Below are 18,459 nucleotides of genomic sequence, written 5' to 3' on the forward strand. Positions count from 1 at the left end.
AGTGATATTTGGGATTGCTGCAACACAGGTGCACTTGACCTTGTTGAACTTCATGAGATTCTCATGGGCCTACTCCTCAAGCCTGTCAAGGACCCTCTGGATGGTACCCTTTCCGTCTAGCATATCAGCTGCACCATTCAGCTTGGTGCTGTCTGCAGACTTGCTGAGAGTGCACTCAATCTCACTGTCTGTCACTGCTGAAGATACTAAATGGTATTGGTCCCAGGACTGCCCCCTGAGGGATGCTACTCATTACTGGTTTCAACTTGGAAGTTGAGGCATTGACTATAACTCTTTGGGTGCATCCGTCCAGCCAATTCCTTATCTATTTAACAGTCCATCCATCAAACCCGTATCTCTCCAGTTTAGAGGTAAGAATACTTTTGTTACAGCGAGCTGTGAAATTTTTTTAAATTTTTTTTTTTCCAGTTGAGGGAATGGAAGCAATGCCAGCATGCTTGCCTGTATCCCTATGTGAAGTTTGGGCAGGGCATGTGTGCCCTCTCTGAACACAGAGCATACTCATTCTTGGCTACAGATGCTGGATTCTGTTTGCCTGCAGTACAAATGTGCCTGTGGGCTATGATCTTGAACTCTGGTTCAAGCAGTCTTTTTCTCCCAGGACACGTGAAGGGAAATAACTACCAGAAGTACCTGATGCATCTGCTTCATGGACTTTTAGTCAGACTTCTAAATTTAAGATAAAAACTTACAGGTATGCATTAACATTTTATACCTGGCTTTGAACTGGCAGTTAATTTTATTCTACTCAGAAGCATAGACAAAAATATGCCCTGTTCTTAGTGTATTTTTGCTTACCATGTTTGTACTGCCAGTAATAACTATTATAAAACTTTAAAATATGACTACAAATGTCACTTATCTTACAGTTGCCAGTTACCTTGTTTTATACTAGTGCTAGATTTCTAACATCTTCATAGTCCTGAAATTGTACATAATGTATAGATCTTCTATAAACTGTTGTTAGGCTTGACTTGCATCCTCATATTCCAATCTTGATCTCCTTCCTGTTTAATGTGTTGACAAGACACAAAGTGACCTCAATTTCAGGATTAGTTCTTCTGACTCCATGACTTCCAAGATGCACAGCAGAGCAGCTCTGTTTTCCACAGGGTTGTTTTTTTTTTTTTTTTTTTCCCAGCTCCACTTGTCAGGTGGCATCTTTTGAAAGAAGTAAAATGAAAGTGTGTGGTGGTTTAGAAATTACAGCTTGCTATTGCAGCTGCTGCTCCAATCAAATGCTACTAGAAAATCCTTTTGAATTAGTTACACTGAATTTGTGCTGTTGCCATTCCCTGGGGAAAGAATAACCCTGACACGGAGGGAAGTGCTTAAGTTAGTAATATCCTCTTTTTCTTCTCAGTAAAGATAAGGAAGTGGTTCTTCAGCCTTGGACTAACTTTTAAAAATGGCAAACTGACTTTTTTCCCAAGTCAGTGTTTTGTCTGTACTTGTTGAAGCTTCATTATGTGGTTCTGTACTACCACCTAAGTCTTGTTCAGAGGCAGAATCAGAGGCCATCTGCAAAGCTTTCATGTTGTAGGCTGCACTTCGTTAGAATTTATTTCATCCTTTTCCCAACAGGTGTGTGTGAGTTCAGTGTCATCCTGTATTGTTCTCTAAATCAGAAAGTAAACCTTAGCTTGTTAACACAAATAAGATGAAAATGTATCTGCAAGGTTGCACCTGATACTCACATTCCACACAGCTGTGAAAATGGAAGAGAAGCTAAACTTCTGCAGGTAATCAAACCTGCTGCCTGAAAGTGCCTGGCTATGTGGTATAAGCATGACTTCCATAAAGGAAGATGAGCAATTTGCTTTCTTGATGGAAGTTGTTCATGCAGGCAAGTTAACCTTGAATTATACCTTCAAAACTTGCCCAATTATAAAAATTCTGTAGCCTGAGGAAATTATTTGCATTGCAATTGATGAGCCAGTATGGCCTGCCTAAGGAACCAAGAATCCCACAGAAGAAATTCATGCCTCAGTTGTTCTCTTGCCGTTGTGAGATATGGAGAGACACAATCTTTTTGCATTGACTACGCTGTTCTGCTTTTGAACCCGTCAGCCTTGCAGTGGTTCATCACTGGGATGTTACTCTTAGACTGCTGTAGCCTCCATTCTCTGTTTAAGAAAAATAAAATACTTCCTGAGACCTCATTTTATGACAGCAATTTCTTAAACTTGCTGGGATTCATTTCTATATAAAAGCACAGTAGAAATACAAAATAATTCTATTGTATTTCCTTTTCCTGTGTAACTCAAATCAGCAATAAAAGGCACGTGCTTCAAATAAATGAATTCTCTGCTGTTTTATGAAGCTACATGACTGTGTCAATCCCAAGAGAACTTGCATGAGCTTTTAGGATAATGTAGAGGGGTCAGTCTGAGTTTGCATTTGTCTCTTGCCATTATTATGAGCTGGAATTAAACTGTTTATTCTGTAAATGCCAAGTGTATATATCCTGGATATGACTGTCTCATGTCAGCGACAGTCATGTGGCAGAGGAACTGCCACTTCACTGGCATTGAGTGGTACTGCAGTCACTGGCACTTACTATTACAAAAATAAGAGGCTTTTTCAGTCTTGAGAGTTTTTGCTTTGAATTTTGGTGTCCTGGCAAATGTACAGAACTGCCTTCTGAGTGCTGCTCCATACTATGGCAACTTGCTTTTGTTCTTTTGTGTCGCAGTCCTGCACTAAGAATAATCTAGTACAATTACCTGATGGCTACAGGAGTTGGTAGGGGTTCTGTGTGTGTCATTGATCTGTAGTCTTTAATGAAGCTCAGGACACTCCACACTAAAACTCTCAGGAGCAAAAAATGCTTGTGTAACTGAAGTGTGGGCTAAGGGAACTTGGTAGCACCAATGGATTCAATGTATATGCTTCCAGTCATGTGGCATAGCCGCAACTGTGCATATAGATCCATCCCTGTAATGTATTGAAGGCAATTCTGCCTTCATGTAGATTTAAAAAAAAAAAAAAAAGGTTTAGGTATAGAAATACTTAATTTTGCTGCGGGGCTATAACTTGTATTTACTGCATCTAGGTCATACAGTGTTTTCTTGGGTTAAAACATCTCAAGTGATGTATTTGGAAATACAGATAAAATGCAGCCTCTGTTGCTAGTAAAATTGTCAAGTTGTAGTGTGTCCTATACACCGATGTTTCCAGTAGCCTGCCTGGTAGGAGTAACTGTTCAAAAAGTAAATTTTAATCTGACTATAGATGCTTGTCTTAAAGTTTAGCTAAACTTTAAATATTCTTCCAAAAATAAATCCTTGTGGTTTTCTCTTGCAGGGTACTCTTGCAGACTCATTTCACAGAGTATGTCTCTCATCCTGGTCAATGAGGATTCACTAGATGTAAGTAAGCAAATTCTGGTGTAATTCTTGACAGAAGGTGGTGTTGCTAATAAAAGAGAAAGTTGTTGAGCTTTCTCATTTTATTTCTCTCCCTTGCCTTTAGGGGTAGCAAGTTAAACAATTCATGCTAAAACCAGTGTGGGTTGTGCAAAACGTACTCCTGAGGTCTCCACTCACAAGCTGTACAGATCAAACTAAAGTCTCAGAACAAGAAACTAATTAGGTCCGTGGGTTTGATACTGCTGCAAACTGGTGAAACCTGCGATATGCCATCAGGAATATAGTTAGGCTTTAAGGTATAGATATAAGAGTAACATGTTTGAAGAAAGGAAAAAAACAAGCTAAAAGACTCATTTCAACATAATACACTATCTTCAGCATTGCATGGAGCAGCTGTAACCAAACCTATGCCTGAGCAAACTGTGTTGTGAGCTTGCCTATGCGCAGTTTTTGAGACCTCAAAATTGGATCAAAAATTGCCTGCCAGGTGGTTGTCATGCTCCTCAGGTATGTGCAAAATTAACCAGAAAAAGCATACACTTGTACATGAATCTTCCCAGAAGGTCTTTTTTCCAGTTTGCCTGTTTCAGTGTCAGGATCAGCATTTGATATCACTTGAATATCTGATTGGGTGTTAGAGGTATTTGTAGGAGAGATGAAAAGATCTGGTTTTAGCAGCATCTGATACTTGTATTTAGAGCTGGCAATTCATCCTGCTTGACTGGATGGGAGATGCAAAGCCTGTATCTTTGAGTATGAAAGGCGGTACTGGGTATCTGGAAATCTGGTGGAAGAGGGGAATGCTATTGTGGCGAAGTAATTACCTGATAAGCATTATTTTCCAGTTGTGTCTGTAATTTAGTTAACACCAGCCTTGGTAGTGTTTTCATCTCAGACTCAAGTTCTTTGCATGTGGTTGTGACACCTCAAGTCCTAGCGTTTTAGCTCACTAGAGCTCAGGAGATCCCAGTGAATCCAAGGGGAGATGATCTGCCTCCAGAGGCTGGATTACTAGTTTCTGTGCAGCATGATGCACCCTGATGGGAGCGGCTTCATTGCTGAGTTCTAGCAATGAAGACCACGTTAGTTCTCCTGCAGAAGTTAAGAGTTTTCTGTGTTTCTGCATAGTTAGAGACTTGTTTAAAAAATTCTAGTGGGGTAAGAAAACTTTGGGTTTTTAACTTTTGAACAGTTACTGTATTAAGTGTGTGTAGATTGGAGTATGTAAACTGTTTCAAGCAAATATCTAAATGCCTTAAGAATCTCATCAGCTCAGACCATCTTCCACTTTTCCACTTCTGTATGGTCCCTCTTTAAGGGAACAGTTTCCTTTTTGTGGGTTCACAAAACTGTGCTTCTGATGAGCTTTCTGCCACACTTGGCTGACTGGACCTCTCCATGTGAAGAAAGATGCAGAACCGTACTAAAAAAAGAGCAGCTGGTGGTCTTTGTTTCCTGAGGCAGGAAGATTAGTTGGTTAGGATTACAGGAATAAGAAAACTTGGTTTCTTTTTTTCCTTAATGTATTGGGAACTCAACCCAGAAGAACGAAAATGATTATACTGCCTTATTTTCTTTTTAAAATTTCTTACACATTCTGAAGCTCTGAGTAAAGCGCAGTTGGAGTTGGGGGTGTTTTTTGACCCTGGAAGTAAGATTCTTAAGATTCAATCTGAACTAAAAGTAGTTCCTCTAAAGTTGCAGAGACAAACGATGTGCCTCTTGTGATGCCTGTTCAGAAATAATAAGGCTTTAATAAAGATTCTCTATGGCTAAAGTAAGGGGTGGAAACTGAAGACAGGACAGAAGAGGTTCTTGCTAGATCAGAGGAAGAAAATAGAGTTAACATTGCTTGGTGTTTAGAAACATAGGGAAGCTGGACAAGATAGTCCTCAAGCCATATTAACTTGACTTTGTTCTACTTCTGTTTTTGAATGCAGTGATATAGTGACAGATACTTTTTTTTTTTGATACCTCTATTTGTAGTGAATATAATACTGAAGGTGCTGAGTAGTACCTAACAGCTTCAGCACCTGCTTTTAAATTGTAACTTCAGTTAATTGCCTGAGAGGGCATGATGAATAATGAAATGGCTTACTACATATGCCCTAATGGTGAGTGCTTCAACCATGGGATTTTCCTTTAAATGCCCAACAGCAGTGTAGGTAGAATGATTCAAGGACTTTTAGTACGAGGCAAAAATGAGCTAGCCTTTTCTGGGATGAAAGGCTGGATTTAAGCAGTAAGAATTGAGAAAAATGTGCCTAGATCTCGACTTTCTCTTCCTCCTTTCCCAGCTTCAATGGCAAGAATGGCTTGTCCCTGGCCTATGTGTAGAACCAGCTCTGGTTAATTGGTGTGACTGCAGTCCTATCTTGTTCACAAAACTGACATAGATTTACTGAAATGCATATCATATAGCTGTGCAAAGGAATACACTGACATGTATTACTGTAGGATTTTTAGACTCCAAAAAGGCTTCTGTGTTTTATTTTTAAAACTTGGTATGTTTTTCATTGCTTTAGGCAAGTAGGGCTTTTTAGCTAATTTTGTCTATGCACTTGACATTCTTGAAGACCTATTAGATCCTTCTGCTTTTTAAGACAAGTCTTTGATTCTTCTCTTGAAACATGAGAAATTAGAGGCCTATGACAGCTGGTTTTGATTCAGTAGATCCTATGTGATGTTAACAGTGCTGCTTTAGAAGAACTTGCTGTGTGACCATATCTCTTCAGCTTGATCTGCTTGTAGTTGATGAGCTGGGTGTGTTAGGAAGAAGGCATGCTGGCAGTCTCCATACTCTACCTTTGAGTCCCTTTTAGAGGGTCAGCTGCCTACTTCACAGCTTCAATTGACAACCCCTCAGTGTATACACTAAATGCCAGACTAATTGTAACAAGAGAGTGAAACCTGTCCTTCCTGTTATTCTCAGCTTAGCACAGATCTACAGAAGCAAAAATGGCTAATAGGGAGGAAGCCTAACTGGAAAAAGAAATAAGAGCTAAAGAATATAGGGTACAGAAAATGGTGAAAGATGGGAACTAGTGTAGTCCAAGAAAATATAGAGGGAATCTCCTATTTTAAAATACTTGAAGGCTTATTTTAATTCCTTTCTGAACTTGGTAGCCTGTGCACTCTGAGGTTTTTATATATTCAACTTTTCCCCAAACTTCAGCCAGGAAGTACGAAGGAAAGGTAATGTGGGAACTGAACTGGGAGAAAATGTCATTGACCAAAGCATCTTGTCTCACTTTCCCACATGCCAGCTGTGTTAATACTGTAGACTGCTGAAACTTCACTTGGAGTGATAGACAGGATCCTGTGGAAAGAAATTAATTGAGTAAGCTTGAAGAGGCTAAATATTCCTTTCCCCATCAAAGGGAGAGTATAAAAGGGAAAAGATGATAGATCTGCCCACCCACTTCCACCTGCTGTATCTTGACTCCATTGCTCACCTTCAGATTCAAGTCTTCTGAGGCAGTGGGGTGAGGACAGGAATGAACAGCTGTCTCTGCTGTTTAGGAGATGGAGACTAGAATCAAGTGAGGAATAGTAGGGCAAGCAATTTTTTTTCATAATTTTTAAGCTTGCTTGTAACTGAATTTGGTGCTCCTGGTTTGAGGTCTTCTGTTAACCACTTGAGAAGTGGAAACTGGAAGTCTGGAAAACTGAATACAGAGGTATATATTTTTGCAGTGATACCTAAAATGTAAAAGTTAATCTCAAGGTCTTAACTCCAGAGAGGTAACTCTTAACTTCTAGAGAAACTTGACTTCTTAAACAGCTGTATTACAAATGAGAAAATGGGTACAGATTAAAGAAAGGGTAATAAACTGAGAAGCTGAATGGATTGAACAGTCTAGGAAGATTTGAGGTTGTATTAGTCTTCATGATACAGGTTAAGATAAGGAGAAGCTTTATTGACAAAGTTCTCTTATGGTGTTGAAGTGTTGGTAGATTATCTGATCAACAATCTCCACTATGAACCCCAATCAAAGGTATATTGACAGACCCAGTGATGGTAGAGGGTGTCATTGGTCACGTGTAAAACATATGAAAACAGTACTGGAGTCTTCTGTCTCAATGTCAGAAAGCACTTTGGTTGGATAGATGGGGGCATGGAGCCTGTTTTGAGACCCTTGAGGACTCTGTCTTTAAAAGAGTGTGTGGGGATGGGAGACTTTCTGACTTTACAGAATACTGGCCATAAAGATGGATCTGTTCCTCAGCTAAGAACAGTTAGTCATTCTCATATGGCATGAGACGTCAAGGCTGACACTATCAGTAATATGAGCTGTTTCATATGCATCTTGCCGCATGGCTCAGTCTAAGGACACAGCAGAATGAGAAGCCCTGATCAAACATGGGTTGACATAGAATGAAAGCCCTCCCTCCCCTCTTTTTGCCTGACCTCTGCAAATATAGAAAAGAAATATGCAATCAGGCATACTTTAAAATCCCTAGATAAAAAAGAAAACTCTATCATCATCTTTTCCCAGCTGCTACCTCCAGTTATGTAGCTGAATGAGGAGTTCTGTGGAATACAGAGAGCACAGCAGCTGCTCCTCATTTTTTAAGTTGGAATTGTAGTGTTGCTGATGGCTTATGTTGAATTGAATGCCTTATACCTTGATTTTGGCCTCAACTGTGTTGATCAGTAATATCACAGTATACTTAAGGATTCATTCTTGCAGATAGCTGAAGATACATTGCAGAACTCAATGCTAAGCACTTGTCTTGGTGAATTAATGTTATGTGGTCCTTGGTGCATATAAGGTAGTTGTGGGAGAATGGGGAGTGGGAAGAAACAATAGAGGGGTTCCACCTGTGCATAGCAATATATCTTTCACATCTAATTTTAGCTGATTCCTTCTGGTTTCCCTTTTGGGAGTCAAAAATGTGAGCTAATACTATAACAGTTCTAAAAAATGTAAAAAATCGGCATCTTTCATGCTTTTCATTTGTGTAGCTTTACTACTTTGAAATAACATCACCTAAATTTTGCAGTTATAAAAAGCTGAGGACATCTCCTTTTCTGGTCCTGTAACTTTAGATGAGTTGTAGATGACAAACTTAATCTCAGCTGTGCATGTCTCTGGCAGAGCTTCTAAGGAAGGGGTCATGGCTGCTGTTGGAGTAATTTGAATTTGAAAAGTGATAGTTGTTAAATGACATTCACTGTGCAAAGTTCAGAATTTACTTCATGCATCAGTATTCTTGGAGCATTTCAGTGTTAAGTGCAGATTTTATACTTGAAATAGCCTGTAAAACATAACCACAGTTGATTCACGTTGAGTAATGCAGAGTCCTTAACAAGCCACTAAAAAGTGGATAGGTTTTAGGAAAAGCAGCAGGTAAAATAGTATCTATTCTTAGTTTATTCAAGTTCTAGTTAGACACTTGTATATTAAAAAAAAATCCAACCTTTGTGGAAAATAAGGGTTGCATGTTGTAATTTTCCTCTGCGGCCCCCTCATCTAGTAGATGTTCCAGTAATTTCTTGTGTGGAAGACTTTGGTTATAGACTACAGCTGTAAACTAAGACAACAGTATTAAAAATTTTTCAGTAAACATAAGAACTAATGGAAGCTTTCAAAACATTAACACGCCCCCCCCCCCCCCCCCCAAAAAAAAAAAAACCCACAAATAAACCCAAACCCCAACAGACAGAGAAATGGAGAACCATGGTGTGTCAGACAAACAAAAAAACCCTCATTGATATATATTATAGTTGGTGGCCTTTTAAGTGAAGAAAGTGATGATGGGTGATTACATGTTACATCATGAAGACATATCTAATATTGAAGGAGACTGTGATGCTTTAGCTCAGATAATGTGTTTTTGGAAAAACAGGAGCACGAACTTGTGGAGCTGGTACATCAAAAACGCTTTGTATTGCATCAGTCTTTTCAAACCAAAGTAATTCTGGTTTGGTTTTTTTTCCAAGTACTCCTATCACCATTATTAATGTAGAACTGAATTTTGCATGAGTCTAAATATAAAACTCTTCCATGTTTTGCAAACAATTGCTACTGGTTCTTTTAATTCTAAGGTAAGTGTCTTTAGCTACTTCTTTCCATTTTTTCAGTACCGGATCTCCATAGTAATACTTTGTATGTTGCACCTTGAACAGAAGTCATAATTTCTGTTACACTTAGCCTAAAATCTGTCAATAGAAGATTCTCACACTGGAACTCTGTAGCATATTTAATTCATTCCACCTCTGAAATCCATTAATGCTAAAAATGAATTTTTACAAGATGCATGTTAGCTTAGAGCCTTTAAATATTGATAGACTTTCTCCTTTGTGCAGTCCCTGTGTGACTCTTTTCTCCCCACTTCTGCTCCTTGGCATGCAGCAGCAGGTGAGATGTGATCGAACAACTGTCTTGGCTTGTTTTTGAGAGCTAAATTTTTTTCTAAATCATGCACTTGAGGGAAAAATCAATCATTTCAGTTCTCTTCAGAGAACTACTGGGAATAAAAAAGACTAATCCCTAGCTTGATTCAGCTGAATTCCAGAAACTTAGCATAATAATCTGCAAATGTTTATCCCTTATAGACTTAACTACATGCATACATATGCTCACTTAGTTTTTCTTCCCTTTTCCTAATAAAGCTTTTTCAAGTGAAAATATTTTGAGCATGAAATCTACTTTGAGTGTAGCTCTTGGATTCAGTTTGTTTAATTAAATTGGAAACACCATAAAGTCTTACTGTGCAGCTCTTAACCTGGACAAATTTCTTTCATTGGCATCTCATGTAAGTTGAGTTGTGAGAGCAGTGGGAGGGAAAGCTGAAGGGAAGTTGGATGACCCAGAGAAGCCCTGGAAAGCCTGAGATGAGAGTAGTGGGTATCACAGCTGAGGAACGTTGGTTGTGTTTTCCCCCTGCCTTCAGTGCTGTAGAAGGGAGAGCTGGGAACTGTTATCAATTGGTTATCACATTGGGTTGTGTTTAGCAGTAGTGGAAGGGCAAAATTGGACCTGATTCTGCACCTGTGGGCAGTATTTTGTTGTAAAGTAATTTTGCTGGTATAAATGGAGCTACACAGTGAATGTGTCCTGCAGAACTCATGTGCCTGGACTGATAGGTATTGTCCTGTGTTATACATAGATGTGCAAGTAACAACAAACTGCTATTCCTGTGTAAGAATCCTCAATGCCAGTGTCTACTGATTATAACCGGATTAAAAGTATAAGCATAGAAGCAGAAGCTGGCCTCCCCCACTTCTCTGCTTGTTCAGCTGCATCTTTTGCATGCTTCGCTGTTTGGATGAGCTATTGAATATGAGTGTGGGTGAACCTGTTTGTGCTACCATAGTGTTGTTTGGGTTTTTTTAAGAATACTACACAAAACTTCTTCACAGTGTAATTTGTTGTCTGCAGTCAGTGTCTTGACTTCCCAAACTGGGCCTTAGTATCTGCAGAGAAGCTTTACATGCAGTTACGTCTTGTATTCTAGCGGTGAAGAGTGAGGACCTGGAAAACTTGGTTATTTTATCTTATTTTTGCTATTCTGTAGGGTAGCATTACTACAAAGGTTCTATAACCTATAAGGAAAATCTCTTAAGCATGAGAATATTACTGGGTTTATCCAATAACTTTCATTCTTATGGGCACACTTCCTTACCACACTTCTGAACAGAGTCTGAAAAAAAAAATCTATTAAGGAGATCTTTAACAGGTACCATTATTCATTGTTTTTAAATACAGATGGATCTGTAGATCTAGGCTTATCTGGGAATCGTGCATCTAAACTGCTCTGGATCTCTTAAGAAGTACAGCTCTGGTCTGGTCACTGGATTTACCCATATGCTAGAAATAAGCAGGTTTTGCTGGGTTGCCGCCTAGAACTTTTTCTAATAACCACTGGGAAAACTCAAGACTGTGGAAAGGAGGAAAACCTGAGGAGTAGGCCTTTAAAAATAAATTGTCTAGCAATGTGTCTGCCTTCAGGCAAAGAATGTGGTTCCAATAGTGTCTTCTGTACTATATTTAATGACAAAGATTTGTGTAGCATTATCGTTTCTATAGGAAAGGTATTAGCTTCACTCCAGGAATTTCTTTAGCATACCCGGTATGTGAGTTGCTTCATACAGACCTGTATTCCAAATTCTTGAGCACAACTACAGGAAACGGTGCCTGTGAAGCTCTGAGAAACTTTGAAGGTGTTGCTTTTTGGATTCTGATGCTCCTGCTGTTGGAAGAAAGGACCTCTGTGTTTTGTTAGTGATGTCATGCTGATTATTCCCAAGGAATGGGGGTAAAGTCACTGTCAGCTTTTCAGACTAAAACTAAAGTTACGTATGACTGGGAGCCCCAAAGCATTGGTATTGTGTACTTCAGTCCTACTAAAAGGTAGCACGGTGTACAGATAACTGCTGGGAAGCTGAGAACAAGTCCTGTACTGCTAATGCCTTGTAGATGTTAAAGATTACATCTTATGTGTCGCACAAGAAAGGAAACGGGGAGGTTTTTTTTGTCTCCCCTGCTGTCATCTGCCCAAATGCTTTCAGACAAAGTTAGTATTCTGCAAAACTGATCAATATGGACAAGCTCAGTTTTAGCCAGCCATCAGCTCTCCTTCAGAGAGGCACCTGGGATGCTCCTCTGGTGTCTTGTGGCTAATAAGTTACTTCAATTACCAGTCAGCCTGGAATTGTAATCAGCTCTTCTGTATAGTACTGGGAATTTGCAAAGGAAGCTAATTAGGAAAACTAGGGAAAGAATAAATTTCTCTATTGTACTAAATTCTTTATATTGCTCAAATTTCTGTTTTTCTTGATCTGGAAACAGACATGAAGCTAATAAGTAGTTACACAAGGAATAGAGTCTGGTAATCAGATAAAATCTTCAAAAATACTAGGTAGAAGAGACTTGGTGTGTTTCTCTTGTTTTTTGAGGAACAAATAGAATCTTTTATAACTCCAGTTATTTGATAATCTGCATAGAAAGTTGGTTGTATGTATGTGGAAAATATACAGCTCTTCATGTGAAAAGCTGCTTTGATTTGAGCCTACTGCATAGAATTACAAATGAAAGAATATAGGTGTTACCTGGACCTGTAGGTTTAAGTACATGCAGGACTGTGTAACTTAAGTATTAGATTACCATTTTTTTCAGGAAATAATACTAATAATGTTTGAGCTGTAAGTGGTGAATGAGTGGGGCTGGTATTTTTGTTTTATCTCCATTTCCCTTTTCAACATTCATTAATGACACCCCTCCCCCCTCTCCCTACCCCCCCGCCCTTATCTGTGGTGCTGGTTTTTTCTGGCACTGTGGTAGTTGGTTTGACTGAAGTGGGGGCACTTGGGCCTGAAGGAATGCAAGGACCTTTAGGAATCTGAAGACCAGGTTTCTAAATAACTCTTCTTTCCATAGCTGGAAATTGGGGGAGCGTGGGGGGCTGGGGAGGGCTATTAAAAAAAAAAAAAAAAAACCCAAACCAAAACCCTACAAATACTCTCTTTTTCTAAATCACTTTTCCCTTCATTTCTTAAGTTCTAATAGTGATCACATTTGACAAGACCCAGAAAAGATCTTGCAGCTTTAGGCTGCAGGTATTTTAGCAGCTGGGGACTCATCCTACTAGTGCCTTGTTCAAGCTATAGGACAGAATAGATCATGTCACCTAAAAATGGAAAGGACGAGTGTGCATTCTCTGAATTCCATCTAAAATTTGCTGTGTTGGTTGTAAGAGCTGTCATATGTTAGAGGAACATGACTGGGAACAAACACTATTTCTCTGCTAATGATCTTCACATAGGTGGAGGCTCATCTCTCAATAGGTGATCCCTGAGTGTTACTGAGATCTGTTTTCTGTTGTGTAAGTAACAATATAATAATGGCTTCAGCTGGATGGTGAAGGAAGTATCTGTTTGCTTTGAAGATAGGATTCTCTGCAGCATACTGATATACTTGCGTCTAATAAGCACAAGAGACCATGGAAATACAAGGATGCATAATGAAGTGAAAGCAGTATTTTGTTAAATGAGAAGCTACCCATGAAATGCAGGTTTTGCTTATGTTAAAGCATGATAGTGTGTGTTTTAGGGGAATAAGACTAAGCAGGTGTCTCATCTGTAGGTGAATGAGTTAAGGATACTGATCCTCCTGTTGATTGACATGGCTGATATTACACATCTGTAGAAACAGTTCAGATTTGTCTTCTGTATTGAAGGGTAAGAACTAAATACTGCTTTCTCCTCTCAAGATACTTTCGTATCTGATCCTCTGCTTTCATTGAAGTCCTTGCTCATGCAAGTGTGAGGTTTTTTTAAGCAGAAGTAGTCTTCCTTTCTTGGTACGAGGTCAGCATAAAGCAGTAAGATTTACTCACCTGCACTGTCAACTTAATGACGGTAGTGCAGAGCTGCTGCTTCAGGGTAAGAATTAAGGTATGTCTTGATCACATCTTCAGAAAACAAAGATAGATATAGGTATCTGTGGTCTTATTTTTGTGGTTCCCATAATACTGACGTACTACTTTGTTAAACCCTTTTCTGAAGATTATTTCCTTTTTTTTTTAAGAATTAGAGAATCATTCTTATAGCTGAAGCTTGATTACTCCAAGCCTGCTCATCAATCATATAAAGGAATAAATTTCCCTCACATGAGAATTAAGGAAAAAGATGGTTTAGGTTTGGTTGAAGCTAGAAAAGTCCCACTGAATTTTTCTGGTCTGATTAGTCTGCCAGAAACTAGAATTAAGCAATTCTCCAGCTGTATGAAGTTAATACCTGCCTACATAGGTGTTTATTCTGCCTTTTAACCTTCTGTATAGAGTAGAACTCATCAGAGAAGTCTTTTAGAAACTTCTAGGGGTTTTATGTGCCTCTGCCACAATGATGTATACTTATTTTTTACTGAAAAATGTGTCAGGATGTGTTTTCATATATGTAACTCCAGTCATTTAACTGAGGTAGTGATGCTAGAGGGTCAGTTTTGCTTTGTTTCATATATAAAGTGACTTGTTAAAGCAGATTGAAACTAGGTAGTGAGTGCAATCTCCTCTCCATAATTTCAAGACAAAACTGATTTGGATATCTTGCATTTTCAAATGATTCCCAAATCCTAAAATTATCATAACCACTATTGTAAGCAGGCCTAAAATCACAGTTCTGAAATGTCAGAACTTAATGCTTTTTTGGAGAGCTTTGGGAATATGAGTGTTAATCAGAGCTGAGGTGATTCAGATGTGCTCTTGAAGCTTCCATCATGCTGGGTTGCGATGGTATGTATGCTTGTCATACACTCTGTTTCTTCAGGCTAGCCAGGCAAGGTAGGAGTGCACTTGTGAAGCTCTTGACAGCCCTGGTGGATACCAGGGCTGTGGTGGTGGTGGTGGGAAGACTTCTAGAGAAATTGCCTCATAAGCTTAGAATTGGTGTAATCTTGTTAGTTCTTGCAAACTTGAGTCGTGTGCTCCTTTCGGGTAGTCCTTCTTCCTTCTGCCCAGAAACAGGCTAATTTAGAAAGAGAATCAAAATCCACGGAGAACTTAACTATTCACTTACACTACTGTGTTCTCCTTCCTACCCCACCATGATAGAAGTAGATAGTGAGTTTGAGTTGAGCAATGGTAAGTTCTATGAGCATGTTTCTTGGTAGGCTGGCTGTATTTCATGGCATGCCGCACTTAAATTTATTTTGTGACATACATTTTACTTGACTTAGTCACTGAAGCATGCTCCTCAAGCTGTGGCAAATCCTCCTGTTCAGCTATGTGTCTCTTGTTCTGCTCTGAGATGTGCTTATTCTGGGAGTGCTTCAATTTTTTTCCCTTCTATATCATGAACTTTTTTGCTAATGTTTTTCTAAACATAGCATTATAAACATCTTGTGACAGACTATTTGTGTGGCGAAACTAGCTGTGGAGAAGATAATAAATTTGTCTTCTGAATTGGTAGTTTACCACTGTTTTCACTTCCTTCCTTTCCCATCCCCTCCAGCAATCTTAAATTTGTGCATATACGGGAGCTGTCACAAAGTTTAGGCTTTGCAGTTTGCCCTCGATTTGATAGAAGAAAAGTATATTGCAAAAGCAGAGTGTTTCGTATGTTAAGGCAACTCTCATGCATCCTTGCCTATTTGCTCAAATAAGCCATGTAAGATACTCTGTTTATTTGACTATGTTAGTCTTATGGAAGCAGGGTTAAATCTTAACATTTTTAAACCCAGTCAAACTTAAAGCAAACAGACTATGGTATAGTGTCGTGGTTTAGCCCCAGCCAGCAACTCAGCACCACGCAGCTGCTCGCTCACTCCCCCTGCCCCGATGGGATGGGGGAGAGAATCAGAGGAGTAAGAGTGAGAAACACTCCTGGGTTGAGATAAGAACAGTTTAATAGTTGAAATAAAGTGAAATAGTAATGATAATAGTAACAATATAACAATAATAATAATATACAAAGCAAGTGATGCACAATGCAATTGCTCACCACCCGCCAACCGATACCCAGACAGTTCCTGAGCAGCGATCGCTGCTCCCCGGCCAGCTCCCCCCAGTTTATATACTGAGCATGACGCCATATGGTATGGAATAGCCCTTTGGGCAGTGTGGGTCAGCTGTCCGGGCTCTGCCCCCTCCCAGTTTCTTGTGCACCTGGCAGAACATGGGAAGCTGAAAAGTCCTTGACCAGTGTAAGCAGTACTTAGCAACAACTAAACCACAGTGTGTTATCAGCATTATTCTCATACTAAATCCAAACCACAGCACTATGCCTGCTACTAGGAAGAAAATTAACTCGATCCCAGCCGAAACCAGGACATATAGTCATGTTGTGATGATGTCTTTCTGTGGCAGGGTAGACCACCTGCATTATCCTTTGTCAAGGAATGTATAGAATAGAATCATAGAATCGTTTAGGTTGGAAAAGACCTTTAAGATCATCCAGTCCAACCATTAACCTACACTACCAAGTCCACACTAAACCAATCAAGGGTAGACTAGACTAAGCCATGTCCTGAAGTACCACATATACCTGTTTTTTGAACACTATTACTAGCTTGTCACTGAACAAGCTGTGTCATTGGGAGAAATCTATTTTTAAATTTGAATAGGCTCTCCTTAAAAGAAACCCCAAAGACTCCTCCAATTTGTGTATAAATAAAACATTCCATAAACAGCTTTGTTCTTTTGGTTTGCTGGTAATTAATTAAAAAAAGCAATGTAACAGCTTGCAGAATTACTTAGAATTGTGTGGGTAAATATTTTGCTGTTGACCTAAGTATATCCACAATAGGGTCCATAAACTAGATGACAAATGTATTCTCTGCAAGTAGGGCTGCTGTAAGCTGTGGCTGCACTAGCGCTTACGGAATGGTTGGGTACGTGCAGTGACGCTGAGCCACTGAAGTCTGAAGAAAAAAATTGCAATGTATAATGATTAGTCTGTTGTCTTTATGGTGGCATATCCTGGAAGTACGGTGACCCACAGACAACCTGTGCTGCAGTCTCTCATAACAGTTTTACTGCATCCTAATAGTTGATAACAAACCTGTCAATTGTGAGCTCAGTTCTGATAGCCCTTACTCATTATGGGCATCAATCTTCACTTCAGGACTTGGGAGAAACTTGATCAGACCCTCCTGCTATTTACTCCAGGATAATGCTGTTGAAATGATGGGGAATTCTTCAGACACAGCCCTGAAATATTTAAATATTTTTTTACAAAATTGCTGAAACCTTGCTCTTGCTTCCCAGAACAGTGCTGTTACTAGATACTGCTGCAAATTTTCTTCCAGTGGTAACATGTGTGCCACAAACATGTGACAACCTCCTAAAGGACTAATATTTTTGGTTACTGAAATTGTTAACCATTGATAGCTTTTGCTGGCTGAGATGAAGAATGCAGGGTGCTTCTAGTGTGTGCAGTTATTTCACCCCATGCATTCCTATTCCATTGGGCGTTAATTTAATGTAGGTCTCTTGCCTTTCTTGAAAACCTGTTTTGGGAAGCAGTTCTGTCAAAATGGCTGTAAAGCCTGGTTTTGCCTGCCCTGTAAGCCTGACTTATTCTTTACTTTTCATCTCCTGATATGCTCCAAATTTATGGCAATGTCTCTGAGATACAAACTTTGTTTTGTAATTAGGGGTTTGCAGTTTCATATCTAATAAACTGGGTTTAAATAAGTACTCCCTAGTGAGTAGAATAGTATTTGGGATCACTGTGCACACTTAGAGGCTGAGTTTTATATTTAAGTGATAATACTACAGTTGAGAAGAGGCAAGTGCATGAAATGGCCAGCTGGGTGTCTGCCTAGTTGTATCTGCAGAGGTTCTGAAATAACTAAACCGGAATTATTTTCCGGGTGCTGTGGACTTCAAGTCTTTATCACGGAAGCTGTCTGTCTTGTGGTGCAGTGCTTCATAATGAGCACCTTTGCCAGTTTATCTCACCTTAAATTGAAGTTTGCAAGCTATAGCCTTCATCTAAGTAATGTTTTTTTTAATTAGAGCTGATTATGCTTTAACTTCAGTGTTTAATGTGCTCTTCCATGTGGAACTAGTAGCTGATCTGGTATGAAGGGAGTACTGACACTTCTTTGATGAAAGGCTTTACGGCAAAATACTTCAAGTGACCCAGTATGGCAAGTTACATAAAGCCCTCAAAAATCAAAGGTGAAAGCCTGGTTATCTAATCCATTTTGCTGATGTGTTTGTTCAATGCATGTGTTTCTGGATCCTCTGGTGCTCCTTTCTGGTCAGGTAAAGGGAATTTTTCAATAGAAGGTTGTTTTACTTATCTGAAACATTAAAAATAATTCACTAACTTCTTCATCCTAGAAGGGTAACCTGGACACTAGTTCAGTCTACCTGCATGTCCCTTTTGTTTGAAGTATAGCCATAGGGCATTTACATCCATTAAATAAATCATTGGGAGCAAATCTTGTCTCTGAGGCAAGAACTGTCCAGCTGTGGAGTATTCTACTTTGGGGCTTCTGCTGGCTCATGTAACAGTGACTGTAGGGTAGAAATTAATGCTCATACAGACCTTCTCGATTTAAGCACTTGCTTCCTCTTTAGGCTAATTTGTGCAGCCTGTATTCAGTATTCAACT

At 39.3% G+C, this 18,459-nt stretch overlaps 1 protein-coding gene across 2 annotated transcripts in view; it reads left to right on the forward strand.

Annotated features, from left to right (window-relative positions):
- Positions 1 to 18,459, forward strand: part of ATP8A2 (ATPase phospholipid transporting 8A2) — a 345,102-nt gene that overhangs the window by 102,176 nt on the left and 224,467 nt on the right. For both annotated transcript variants that reach the window (XM_075708776.1, XM_075708786.1), the window contains one exon: positions 3,328 to 3,392. In XM_075708776.1, coding sequence (XP_075564891.1) covers positions 3,328 to 3,392 — 65 coding nt within the window. The remainder of the gene's footprint in view (positions 1 to 3,327; positions 3,393 to 18,459) is intronic.

Source organism: Pelecanus crispus, chromosome 1 (genome assembly GCF_030463565.1).
Source record: "Pelecanus crispus isolate bPelCri1 chromosome 1, bPelCri1.pri, whole genome shotgun sequence".
Taxonomy (NCBI): Eukaryota; Metazoa; Chordata; class Aves; order Pelecaniformes; family Pelecanidae; genus Pelecanus; species Pelecanus crispus.